The sequence below is a fragment of the Octopus bimaculoides genome, chromosome 8 (assembly GCF_046866305.1).
Source record: "Octopus bimaculoides isolate indiv1 chromosome 8, ASM4686630v1, whole genome shotgun sequence".
Taxonomy (NCBI): Eukaryota; Metazoa; Mollusca; class Cephalopoda; order Octopoda; family Octopodidae; genus Octopus; species Octopus bimaculoides.
In genome coordinates, this window is record NC_142935.1 from 97,172,813 (window position 1) to 97,185,237 (window position 12,425).

The following is a 12,425-nucleotide window of genomic DNA, read 5'->3' on the forward strand; positions in this document are numbered from 1 at the left end:
AGACTCTCCATTTCGGGCCATTCCAGTCCACTCAGTTTTAAAATGAGTAACCCTGCAACGGACTGGCGTCCCGTACAGAGGGAATGTTGTAATCTCGGACATTTATATGCTGTGGAATACGGGTAACTGGCCTAATGAGTCATAGGACTTCAGATACGAATGTCCAGGAGTCAATGATGATGAAAGTGTGATTTTGGAGGAAATTTGGGTGTTATTTCGAGTGGATCCAGTGGTCACATACAGGCTTCTTACAAAGCTCATTTTAAAACATAGTTAATGATTATAGCGAGAATGTTGCTGGCGAAAACCAATTTAGAGAATGCATTTAGTTCAAAATATATACGATATATACAGAAGCAATTATATTCTATCATATACGTGATCTGATCAATAAGTATCTGGATTGTTACAATAGTAACGAAACTAAAGCACGCAGAATCTGCATCAAATTTTGCCAGAAGTTTGGCGATGCCTGCGCAAAGTTTTCATCGTTCTCGATACAACCAAGGAGATTTTGTACAACCAAAACCCGAGTGTCATTTTGGCCAGCTTAAAGCAGTTTTGGCACTAACACGCGTCTCACACCCAAATCTTCAGTGACAACGGACTGACTGAACTGAACTCATCTGCACATCCTCTGATAACTCACGGATGATGATTCGACGATTTCCTCTCCCAGCTGCACACATATCTCTGTTTTTCTCAGTTCTGTTGGCTGCGGGTCTCCCAGAAAATCGTCAATATCGACATTCTTTCGGCCATTTTGGAAACGTCTGAACCTCTCGTACACTTGTGTTCGACTCATATACTCCTCTTCATACACGTTCTGCAACACTGCGTAGGCCTCTGAGCAGGTATCGCCACAACTTTCTCTGTCATGGTCAATGCGACGATCACACGCTACACACCTTCCTTCTAAGCAATGCTGTAAACAGCGGAAGTGAGCTAGAACGTTAAAACTTTGTGCGCATGTACAGAAGAATCCATACGTAGTTACAATGTCAAGAAACAAAAATTTAAAAGAGAGATTCATGAAACTCAGGACTAACATTAAAGTAAAAGGCACATAAAATATTTATTCAATCTAATAGAAATAAATAAAAACAAATATTGTCTGAAACTTTCTGTAGTAAATAAAGAGAGAAACAATGAAACCCAAGAGTGAAGGGTGACATTTCATTTGGGAAGAAGTTATGAAAGTTATAAACATACTGTGAAAGCCCTGATATGGTCCTTGTTTAAGCCCTGATATAGTCTTTGTTTAATCTCCCTTCATCAAGTAGAGCGATCACAAAAGACGTCAGATTTTCAGTTGTGATAATCCTGTCTTTTTGCAGATACTCTTTACTCTCTCCCTTTTACTCTTTTACTTGTTTCAGTCATTTGACTGCGGCCATGCTGGAGCACCGCCTTTTAGTCGAGCAAATCGACCCCACGACTTATTCTTCGGAAGCCTAGTACTTATTCTATCGATCTCTTTTGCCGAACCGCTAAGATACGGGGACGTAAACACACCAGATTCGGTTGTCAAGCAATGTTGGAGGGACAAACTCAGACACACAAACAAATACACACACATACATATATATACATATATACGACAGGCTTTTTTCAGTTTCCGTCTACCAAAGGCACAATGATAGATGTTTTACTCTAGAGAAGATATTTGGCTACTCCAGGGGGGAAGGAGAGAGAGAGAGAGAGAGAGAGAGAGAGAGAGCGAGAAAATATATAATACGTATAAAATATGTATTTATGTATGTATGTGTGTGTGTGTATATATATATATATATATATATATATATATGAGATGAACAGGAATGGAGGATGTCAAATCTTTGAGGATTACATCATACAGGACCAATAATCGTTTCTATCGTGTAAGCATTTTTAGATATAGAAAAAGGTACAAAATACAAATCAATCCATGTAAGATCGATTGTAAAACTCAATGTATCCAAAATTTATGCGAATGCAATGTGTTATCAAGGTAACCCATGATACTTGAATTCAAAGTGAACTGATAGGATGGCTATTATACCTCAACATAGACAAAAGAGCTTTAAGAAGAAATATTATATGTTTAGAAAAGCCAAAACTCATGATGATGTCAATGGTCAGTAAAATAATAAAAAATATAAACATAAAAAAGGCTACCACAGTACATTTAGTTATCTGGCTAGTTAAGAATGCTAGAAATAATTTTTTTTTAAATTTAGAAAAATTATGTTTATTAATTACAAGAAAAGCAATTACAATGAAAGTGTTGCTCACTATTGAAATATTTAAATGCTTTTCTATACCTATGTGAACATTTCAATGTAAGATTGGTGCAAGTATTTAATAATTCTAATTCTGAATTATATAACACATTTCCTCAAGGCAAAGTTCACGTTCAAAATAACACAACAGAAACAATCATTGTTTTTGTATGATATAATTCTGAAATAAAGATATGACATTCTCCATTCTAGTTCATCTTGTTAGATACACTGGGTTTTTAGAAATTCTAGCAAACTTTAGATTTATTTATTACACTGGGAGAATAACTGTGGATGCTATTTCTATTTTAATCAAGTTTTAACCACTGAATGTTTACAAGTGCCTTGATTTATTAAACCATATTACCTGTTATTTACACACACACAAATATATATATATATATATATATATATATATATATATATATATATACATATCTTCAGGTGTCAATAAGTCTACAACTGTTCAGAAATTATAATTGCTTGCATGCAAAAATGCTGTCTATATGAAAATAACTCTTAGAGTTTGCCCATTCATTCAAATTTCTTATTTTCTTGATACGAGTGTAGTGTTTGAAATATCAAGAATTATTAATAGCAAATGTCACAGGTTTGATAAAGGCAATATTGAAAATGAGTTCATCAGGTTATTAACCATTTTTTTCTGATGTGTTTTTCCAGATCTTGAAGTGTTGACCTTTCCTTAGGCTGAATCTGAAACAAGAAATAGTAATTATTATTATTATTGTTCAGTAGTTTTATTTTTATAACATGCTTTCACTTCACTACCGAGCGCAGCTCTGTGCGCCTTGGGTATGTGCTGTGGTTTGCTGTGGTGCTCTTATGTTTACTGTATTGAAAATGTTTTGCATAGAATGTGTGCAGTGCCCAGTAGTGCAATTTTCTGTATGTTATATATATTTGTAAGTCCTGGTGTTTTTGTTATGTATTTGTCTGAATATTTTTTTTATTATACCTAAGGTACCTACTATGATAGGAATTGCTTCTGTTTTTAGATTCCATATTCGAGCTACCTCTATTTCCAGGTCTTTGTATTTTGAAAGTTTCTCCATTTCTTTTAGGGAAACGTTGTCATCTGCTGGTATTGATACATCAATTAGAAAGCATTTTTTTCCTTCATGATCTTTTACAACTATATCTGGTCTATTGGCCTTAATTTCTCTATCTGTGTGTATTGGCATATCCCAGAGTATGGTTGCTTTCTCGTTTTCTGTGACCTTTTCTGGCGTGTGTTTATACCATCTTTTTTCTGTTGTTATTCCATAGTGTTGGCATAGCTTATTATTATTATTATTATTATTATTATTATTATTATTATTATTACTATTACTATTACTATTATTATTATTATTATTATTATTATTATTATTATTTTTATTATTATTATTTCAACTGTCTGCATGTTCTGAGTTCAAATTCCACTGAGGTCAACTTTGCCCTTCAACCACTGGGGTTGATGTGGTCGACTAGTTCCCTCCCCCAAAATTTCAGGCCTTGTGCCTTTAGTAGAAAAGATTATTATTATTGTATTTTATAAAAGAGTGACGTAACTCTTCAAGAAGGTAAATAGACAATAAGAAGAGCATGATGCGACTATAATAGATTGAGAATTGAATGGTTTGAGTGATATTTCGATAGCTTGTTTGTCTTTCTCAAGTTCAAATTGTAAAATGAAAACAACTGCAGAAACACAGAAATTAGAAATATAAATGAGGAAATCCTGTGTTCTTATTTTGATAGCATGACATTACATCAGTTTTCAATTTTATAACTGGTAAAAGGAAAAAGAAAAAAAGAAAGAAGAGAAAATAAAAATTAAAAAATATTTAGTTGAACAGTTTTGTGTCAATGTGATGAAATTCACTTGTCATTTTATTCGTTCCTTCAGGGCGTGATGTCATTAATTCACAAATATATTTGTCCTCGTGCATTTTGAGGACTAAAAGTGTAGTAGTTTCAGAAAATTTTATGAGAATGTGCACTTTCAGGTGTTCCTCAAAATTGCAGCCACTCGTACATCGAAAGCCCTAAATAAGAGTATATAAATATTGAGCTGTAAAATCCCTTTTAGGGAACTCATGTCTCCAGTATACATGACAGATGTTCTACCATTGCACCAAAGCAGCCATTTGAATTTCTTTATCCATTTTAGAAACTTTATTCATATCAGTGAGAATTGGATGTTGTTGAAGTCATAAGAATTTATAAACTTTTGAGAGAACATGAAATGAAAACTGATTTTTTTTTGGAAATGCATCTCAAATTACATATAAAATCATAAATAACAACATGTAAAAAGATAAAATAGTATTGTTAACTTACTATCCAACCATAATGAAGGATGCACTTTATCGAACTAGGAGTATAGTTACATTTCCAGCCTCTCTTTGTCATCTAAAACGCAAAGCAAAAACCAAATTAGAGTTATAACCTAATAACACCTAAAAGGTGAACAGAGTTCATTATTTACATTTGACAGATATTTGTCCTCATCTTGTTTGTTGTTAACACAACGTTTCAGCTGATATAGCCTCCAGCCTTCTTCAGGTGTCTTGGGGAAATTTCAAATCTGGGTTCTCATTCCTAAGGTATTTTTCGATGTTGTTGTTATTATCATCATCATCATCATCATCATCATCATCATCATCATCATCATCATTATTGTTATTATTCAGATTACTGCTTGGAATCGAACTCAGAATCTTGGGGTTAGTAGCCTGCGCTCTTAACCACTACGCCATATGCCCGTGGGGTCAATTCATTCAACAAAACTTCTTCAGGGTGGTGCCCCAGCATGGTCACAGTATAATGACTGACACAAGTAAAAGATACACGATAAAAAAGTATCAGCCATATATATATTTACCTCTCCCCACACTTCCTCCCGTGGCAAGTGTATAAGGTCATCATGGACTACAACTTTGGAGTAGAGCTCCTTCAGCAAGCAGCAAATACCCCAGACATCAGCATTATTGAAATATTCATAATTAAATTGAAACTGTGAAAATAATAAATTAAAATAATCATAATTAAATCGAAACTGTAAAAATAATAAATTGAAATAATCATAATTAAATTGAAACTGTGAAAATAATAAATTAAAATAATCATAATTAAATCGAAACTGTAAAAATAATAAATTGAAATAATCATAATTAAATTGAAACTGTAAAAATAATAAACTTTTCCTCATTAGTAATAATATATAATATAAAGGCAGCGAGCTGACAGAAACATTAGCATGCTAGACGATTTCGTCTGTCTTTACGTTCTGAGTTCAAATTCCACCGGGGTCGACTTTACCTGTCATCCTTTCGAGGTCGATAAATTAAATACCAGTTGCGTACTGGGGTCGATCTAATCGACTGCCCCATTCCCCCACAATTTCGGGCCTTGTGCCTGGAGTAGAAAAGAATATATAATTTTGTCTATTAAACATTGTAACGCTGTGTACGATGTAAGGGAGGTAACTCCCTATTAGTTGCCAAATAAAGTCGACCGTTGGTTGATTAACGTTCTTTGTAAAATATGTCTTCACATTGTTAATTATGGTTTAATCTATTCCGATCGATCTCTACGCAATTATGCACTTGGCTTTCCTTCAATGTCTGTGTGTGTTTGTTAGTGTGTTGACAATTAGTACAGTAATAAACCAAGCAGTTAGTGTTGGTTTGTTTACGTCTCCACAATTTAGTGGCAAAGCAAGAAAAAAAAAAGAAAGAAATCAAAACACATATACAAATGAATAAGTACTAGGCTTTAAAAAAATAAGTCCTTGGGTGGATTTGTTCAATTAAACCCTTCCAGAGAGTACTCCAGCATGACCGTAGTCCGATGACTGAAACAAGCAGGTGATAGAAGATAAAAAATATGTACCTTTAATTTTTTTACCTGTTTCAATAATGATTGGACAGCAGGTAACAGAATTGGAAATGAAATTCCAGATGTAGAACCAGAACCTGGAATCAAAGGGTCTTAAAGTTGGCCTGGCAAAGACCAAAGCTATGGCATTACTCATCATTATCATCGTTTAACGTCTGCTTTCCATGCTGGCATGGGTTGGACGATTTGACTGAGGACTGGTGAACCAGGTGGCTACACCAGGCTCCAATCTGATTTGGCAGAGTTTCTACAGCTGGATGCCCTTCCTAACGCCAACCACTTCAAGAGTGTAGTGGGTACTTTTACGTGCCACCGGCACAAAGGCCAGTCAGGTGGTACTGGCAACGGTCACGCTCAAAATGGTGTATTTTACGTGCTAGTTACTTAGAGATCTTGCCAGTGCTGGTGCCATGTAAAAAGCACCCAGTGCACTCAGTAAAGGACATCCAGCCATAGAAACCAAGCCAAAACTGACATTGTAACTAGGTGCTGACCTCTGAGGTTGTCAATTACTATCAAACCAGCCCACCCATGCCAGCATGGCGAAGGGAACATTAAATGATGATGATGATGATGTGTGTGTACATACACACACACACATATGTGTGTGTTTATATATTCTGAGGAAGGTTGAGCAACTGCCATCTGTAGCCAGCAGGTATCCGCTACTGAAGATGGAAAAAGACCTAGAAACCATATCCTACTAGTCCTGATAAAGCTGGAGGGGAGTAGCTCGCTCCCTTTCTCACAATATACCAGACACAGGTTGTGTGTCATTAACCAGTTGTGCTTATTAATATTTTTTTAATATATTTATATATGTATTTAAGGGTCTTTGTGTTTGTCTCTCACTACTGCTTGACAACCAGTGTTGGTTTGTTTACATCACCATAACTTATCGGTTTGGCAAATAGGGACTGATAGAATAAGTACAAGACTTAAAATAACTACTGGCGTAGATTTGTTCAAGGTGGTGCCCCAGCATGGTCGCTGTCCAATAACTGAAACAAGTAAACGATAAAAGATTTTAAATATTCTCAACAAAACAAAGAATACTTACTTCTGGGGGCAAAATTGTTGGGAATACAAGATTCTTTGTTGTTTCCACGTTCAGGTGTGAAGTGAGAGAAGCTCCCAAGTGAAAGTTCGTTAACTGTGGAATTCTTTTTTCATTCAATAATAAATTATTAGCTGAAAAACCACAAAGTTAAGCAGATCAGTTTCAGAATGACTGTAATGATAAAAATCCCAAATACTATCTCCGCAACTAAATATATATGTAAAGGTAACACACTCAGTCGCATTAACAAAAGGATGTAGGTTCAATTCCCACATGGATAGGAAAGCCTTCTTTTTCTGTCAAGGACTTATATGTCCCTTTATTAGACTATTTTCCTTAGTCGTTGCACAGTGATTGCTGTAAGCTATAAGCTAATATAAAAATATTGGGTTGTCCAGAAAGTTTGTGCCGATTTTCCAAAAGGTTCTTCTCACTCAACACAGGCACCCCAGGCTAAAGAAGGTCTTCCCCCATGTAAGGTGCTGTTATCTGTTCGGTAGGATATGTATGAAAGGTTTAGTCCACTTAGAACTTTTAAACTTAAACCAAACGATAACAAAAGAGATCTACTGCGAGCAGCTTGTGCGGCTTGAGTCAGCGCTAGAAGAAAAACAACTGTCTTTGGTTTTAAGACAATAGGTATTCTTCCATTAGGATAATGCTCGGCCACATACAGCGAGGATGACATTCCAAAGGCCGGAGCTGTTTGAATGGGAAACAATGCCTCACTCACCATATTCACTGGACATTGCCGCATCTGATTATCATTTGGATGGAAAAAACACGAATTCTGTAGACGAGGTCAGAACAGTACTAGAGGAGTATTGTTCCTCATGGTCAAGTGAATTTTGGGTGAGGGGCCTTGCAAATCTACCAGATAGATGTAAGAGCATTGTAGAAAATGAAGGAGAGTATATTTTAGATTAAAAAAGAACTTTGTTTATCTTAATTTTGAAGTATAAAAAACCACATTATTTATGGGATGACCCAGTATATGAGCAAAATAATTAAAATATGTTTGTGACATATTTCAATTGCTAAAAGGCAAATTCACTGCAGTTACAATGGTAAAAAGGTGTTTTTACACCTTTCTATCATAGAGAATTTTTTCTCCATAGTAACTGCAGTAAATTTGTCTTTTAGTACTTGAAATATGTCACTAACATATTTTAACTAACCTAAAGATTTTTGCTTCTGCCTAAACTCTGCTTGGCACTGATATTACGGTGAGTGTATATATATATATATATATATATATATATATATATATATATACATACACACACACACACACACACACACACACACACACACACACACACACACACACTCACACACACATCTATTGTGTATATGCTAGCTATGAAACTTCTGCAATGGCTACCAGATTCAAATAATTGAATGTACAAATTAAATTAAATTCAAAGACTTACATGTCCAAGCTAGAAATAAGATTCCATTTTCATTGAGGTATTTTGCAGCTTCGATTAACATTAAAATTATGTCTTTTATTTCGTCAGCATGTAAAGAATTAAGTTTTCTGTGTAATGGTTCTGCAATAGGAATATAACATGAATATACAAATAAACAATGATCTTCATATTTAAACATAAGACACACACATGCTGAAGATCTTAAATAAGTTAATAAGCTTTGAGGTAACTGCCACCATGGGAAGACAGCACTTATTTTATCACCACCGCAACACACACACACACACACACAATGGTGGGAGACGCAAAATACAGTTGACATGTTGCTAAGATGAGAAGAGAAAATATAGAGAAGATGATGTGTGATACATACCACAATAGAACTTGGAACAAAAATAAAGTTCGTTTCTGTTTAGGATAATCCAATTAATTGGGATAATGTATTGATACTGGAGGGAACCAATCTTCTTTAGAATAGTGAAACATTCGCTCAAGTAATTCTGTTGATGCTGAACATTCTGGCACTGGAATAACAAATGACATTGGCAAATATATAGATACATGCGTGTGCATATAAGTGAATGTGTAGGGTGATAGAGAGATAAAGAGATTTTACAAATTTTCACTTTCTGTTCTCTCTTTTACCTTTTCCCTTTCTCTCTCCCTCTCTGGTCGTATTTATTTGGTTTGAAGGTGTGGTATTGTTAGGATTTCCTTTGTTAAAATGCTTTGTCTGCCATTTTATGTGACATGAGAGGTGGTTGATTATTTGCATAAAGAGGAATAAGGCATATATATTCGGAAATTCAACATTGATTGTAGAATTTATTAGGACACTGATGAGGTGAACGTATAACTGCATAATGTTTCTACCATGATTATGTAATTATTTCAGCATTTTACTGAAACATGTGTGTGTCCTACAAAGCTTTGAATGCCACATCTGTTTTCTGCTTATTATTTTATATATATATATGCGTATGTGTGTGTGTGAGTGCGTGCATGTAGAATCTTTACAGTAGTAACTAGAAGGAATAGACTTACTTTAGTTACTATGACATATTTTTTATTCAGATGCATCAGGTTACTCACTCCACAGATTGGCAACTCTTTTAACTTCACTTTTGTACAATTCTTAACATCGTTTGCGGACTCAAATTCACAAGTGTTCGAAAACTGAAACAAGCAAGGTAATAAATAATAATAGTAATAATAATAATAATAACAATAATAATAATGATAATGATAATAACAACAATGGCATTCTTCTTTTTTTTTACTTTTATATACCTTCTGGAGGAGTTACCTTAATCCTATAAAATATTAATAATAATAATCCTTTCTATTATAGGCATAAGGCCTGAAATTTGTGGGAAGGTGACAATTCATTATATCGACCCCAGTGTTTCACTGGTACTTAATTTATTGACTCTGAAAGGATGAAAGGCAAAGTTGACCTTAGCGGAATTTGAACTCAGATTGTGAAGTACCAGGCAGTGGGCCTCACAAAGGCAATGACGAAAGACTGAGACCTCTGGAGATGTGCTGTGACTGCGAAGACCCGGCAAAGAAAGTGAGTTCACGGCTGTATCCTACACCAGTTTCGCATAACCAGCCCCAGCCCACTCAAAAGTATCTTGGATCCTAGGGCAACCTGCTGTGCTTGAGGATACCTATTGAGTGAAGTACATCAAAATCAAATGGAAATTGTAGTTGTGATCCCCGTGCCAGTGGCACGTAAAAAGCACCATCCGAAAGTGGCCGATGCCAGTGCCGCCTTGACAGGCCCCTGTGCCGGTGGCACATAAAAAGCACCATCCGAAAGTGACCGATGCCAGTGCCGCCTTGACAGGCCCCTGTGCCGGTGGCACGTAAAAAGCACCCACTACACTCTCGGAGTGGTTGGCGTTAGGAAGGGCATCCAACTGTAGAAACCTGGCCAGATCAGATTGGAGTCTGGTGCAGCCTCCTGGCTTCCCAGACCCCGGCCGAACCGTCCAGCCCATGCCAGCATGAAAAACGGACATTAAACGACGATAATGATGATGATGAGTCACCTTTTACTGAACTTCCCAGCATGCAACTTGTCTATTTTAAAATGAAATTCATAGACTGTTGTCACAGACTCATCTCAATTAATGAAAAAACTAAATTTTCTTCTTTACCTTAAAGAACTGAGTTGTGTTATCACATTGCACAAATTCTTCAGCTGAATAGATGCATTCCATTAACTCTTCTTGACTTTGCTTTAATCTGAATAAAGAACAAAAACATGTAAATTGTAGATTTGTTTCATCTTATCATCATCATCATCATCATCATCATCATTTAATGTCTGCTTTCCATGATGGCATGGGTTGGACGATTTGACTGAGGACTGGTGAAACCAGATGGCTAAAACCAGGCTCCAGTCTGATCTGGCAGAGTTTCTACAGCTGGATGCCCTTCCTAACGCCAACCACTCCGAGAGTGTAGTGGGTGCTTTTACGTGCCACCGGCATGAGGGCCTGTCACGCAGTACTGGCAACAGCCACGCTCAAAATGGTGTTTTTCACATGGAATTTGTTGAGACAGATTTTCTACAGTAAAGTTTGTTTGTCAACGTAACATGGCAATCCTGGTTTAGAACGAATATTCCTGTAATTTAGCCCCAGGAGACATCGTCTCCATCTGGCTATACGACACGATCTGTGTCCTTATATTTTTTAAACAAGGGAACCTAGTACCCCCACCCAGCTTAAAACAATATCTCTGTATTGCGATTTCCGGGTTCTTTTCCCTCATCAGCACAGAATATAGCCAGCTGGAGATGATGTCTCCTGGGGCTAAATTACAGCAACATTCATCCTAAACCAGGACGGCCATGTTATGTTGGCAAACAATCTTTACTACAAAGTACTGTTGCTGAATATCTCTCGTGAGATTTACAAATAGTCATTTTCTGTTCATCTTTTATATTTTACTTGATTCTGTCATTAGACTGTGGCCAAATCTACTCATAAGGTTTTGGTCGGCCCCAAGGCTATAGTATAAGACACTATGCACAATATGCCACATGGTGGGCCTAATCCCTAAACCATGTGGTTGGGAAGCAAGTTTCTTACCACACAATATATATTATCATTATTATTATTATCATTATCATAATTATCATTATCATAATTATCATTATTATTATTATCATTATTATCATTAATATTTGGCAAAAGGGAAGCAAGCTGACAGAATCGTTGGGCAAAATGCTCAGCGGTATTTCGTCCGTCTTCACATTCTGAGCTCAAATTCCATCGAGGCTGACTTTGCCTTTCATCATTCCGGGGGATCGAGAAAATACCAGCTGAACACTGGGGTCGATATAACTGACTTATCCGCCTCCCGCAAATTTCGGGCCTTGTGCCTCTACTAGAAAGAATTAACATTTGGCAGAAGTAGCAGAGGGATTTTCGGGCTGAGAGTTTTTTGCATCAGCACTTCCCAAAAATAAACTTCCATACTCCCCTCTTTGCTGTGCCCCACCCCGTGTTGGATGCCAGCTTGCATCTAACTGTTCACCACATCACCCTAACACATAGATTGTGTTTAGCAACCAACTGGTTCCAAGTCAACAATGGAATGTCAACAACAGTCTTATCAACATGCTGCACAAAATACCTTTGATCTCACATCTCTCTCTCTTTCACTCACTCTCTCTTTCACTCACTCACTCATGCACTCGCTCTCCCTCTGTCTAATTCTTGCAATGAGCATCTGTCAATGATTGTTATTTTT

At 36.3% G+C, this 12,425-nt stretch overlaps 1 protein-coding gene across 2 annotated transcripts in view; it reads right to left on the reverse strand.

Moving 5' to 3' along the window:
- Positions 1 to 1,050: 1,050 nt before the first annotated feature.
- LOC106869522 (uncharacterized) overlaps positions 1,051 to 12,425 on the reverse strand; it is a 25,858-nt gene continuing 14,483 nt past the window's right edge. For both annotated transcript variants that reach the window (XM_014915292.3, XM_014915291.3), the window contains exons 6-13: positions 10,823 to 10,910; positions 9,702 to 9,833; positions 9,031 to 9,181; positions 8,658 to 8,777; positions 7,225 to 7,355; positions 5,149 to 5,280; positions 4,605 to 4,676; positions 1,051 to 2,975 (exon numbers count right to left, since the gene is read on the reverse strand). In XM_014915292.3, coding sequence (XP_014770778.1) covers positions 2,904 to 2,975; positions 4,605 to 4,676; positions 5,149 to 5,280; positions 7,225 to 7,355; positions 8,658 to 8,777; positions 9,031 to 9,181; positions 9,702 to 9,833; positions 10,823 to 10,910 — 898 coding nt within the window. In that variant the 3' untranslated portion in view covers positions 1,051 to 2,903. The remainder of the gene's footprint in view (positions 2,976 to 4,604; positions 4,677 to 5,148; positions 5,281 to 7,224; positions 7,356 to 8,657; positions 8,778 to 9,030; positions 9,182 to 9,701; positions 9,834 to 10,822; positions 10,911 to 12,425) is intronic.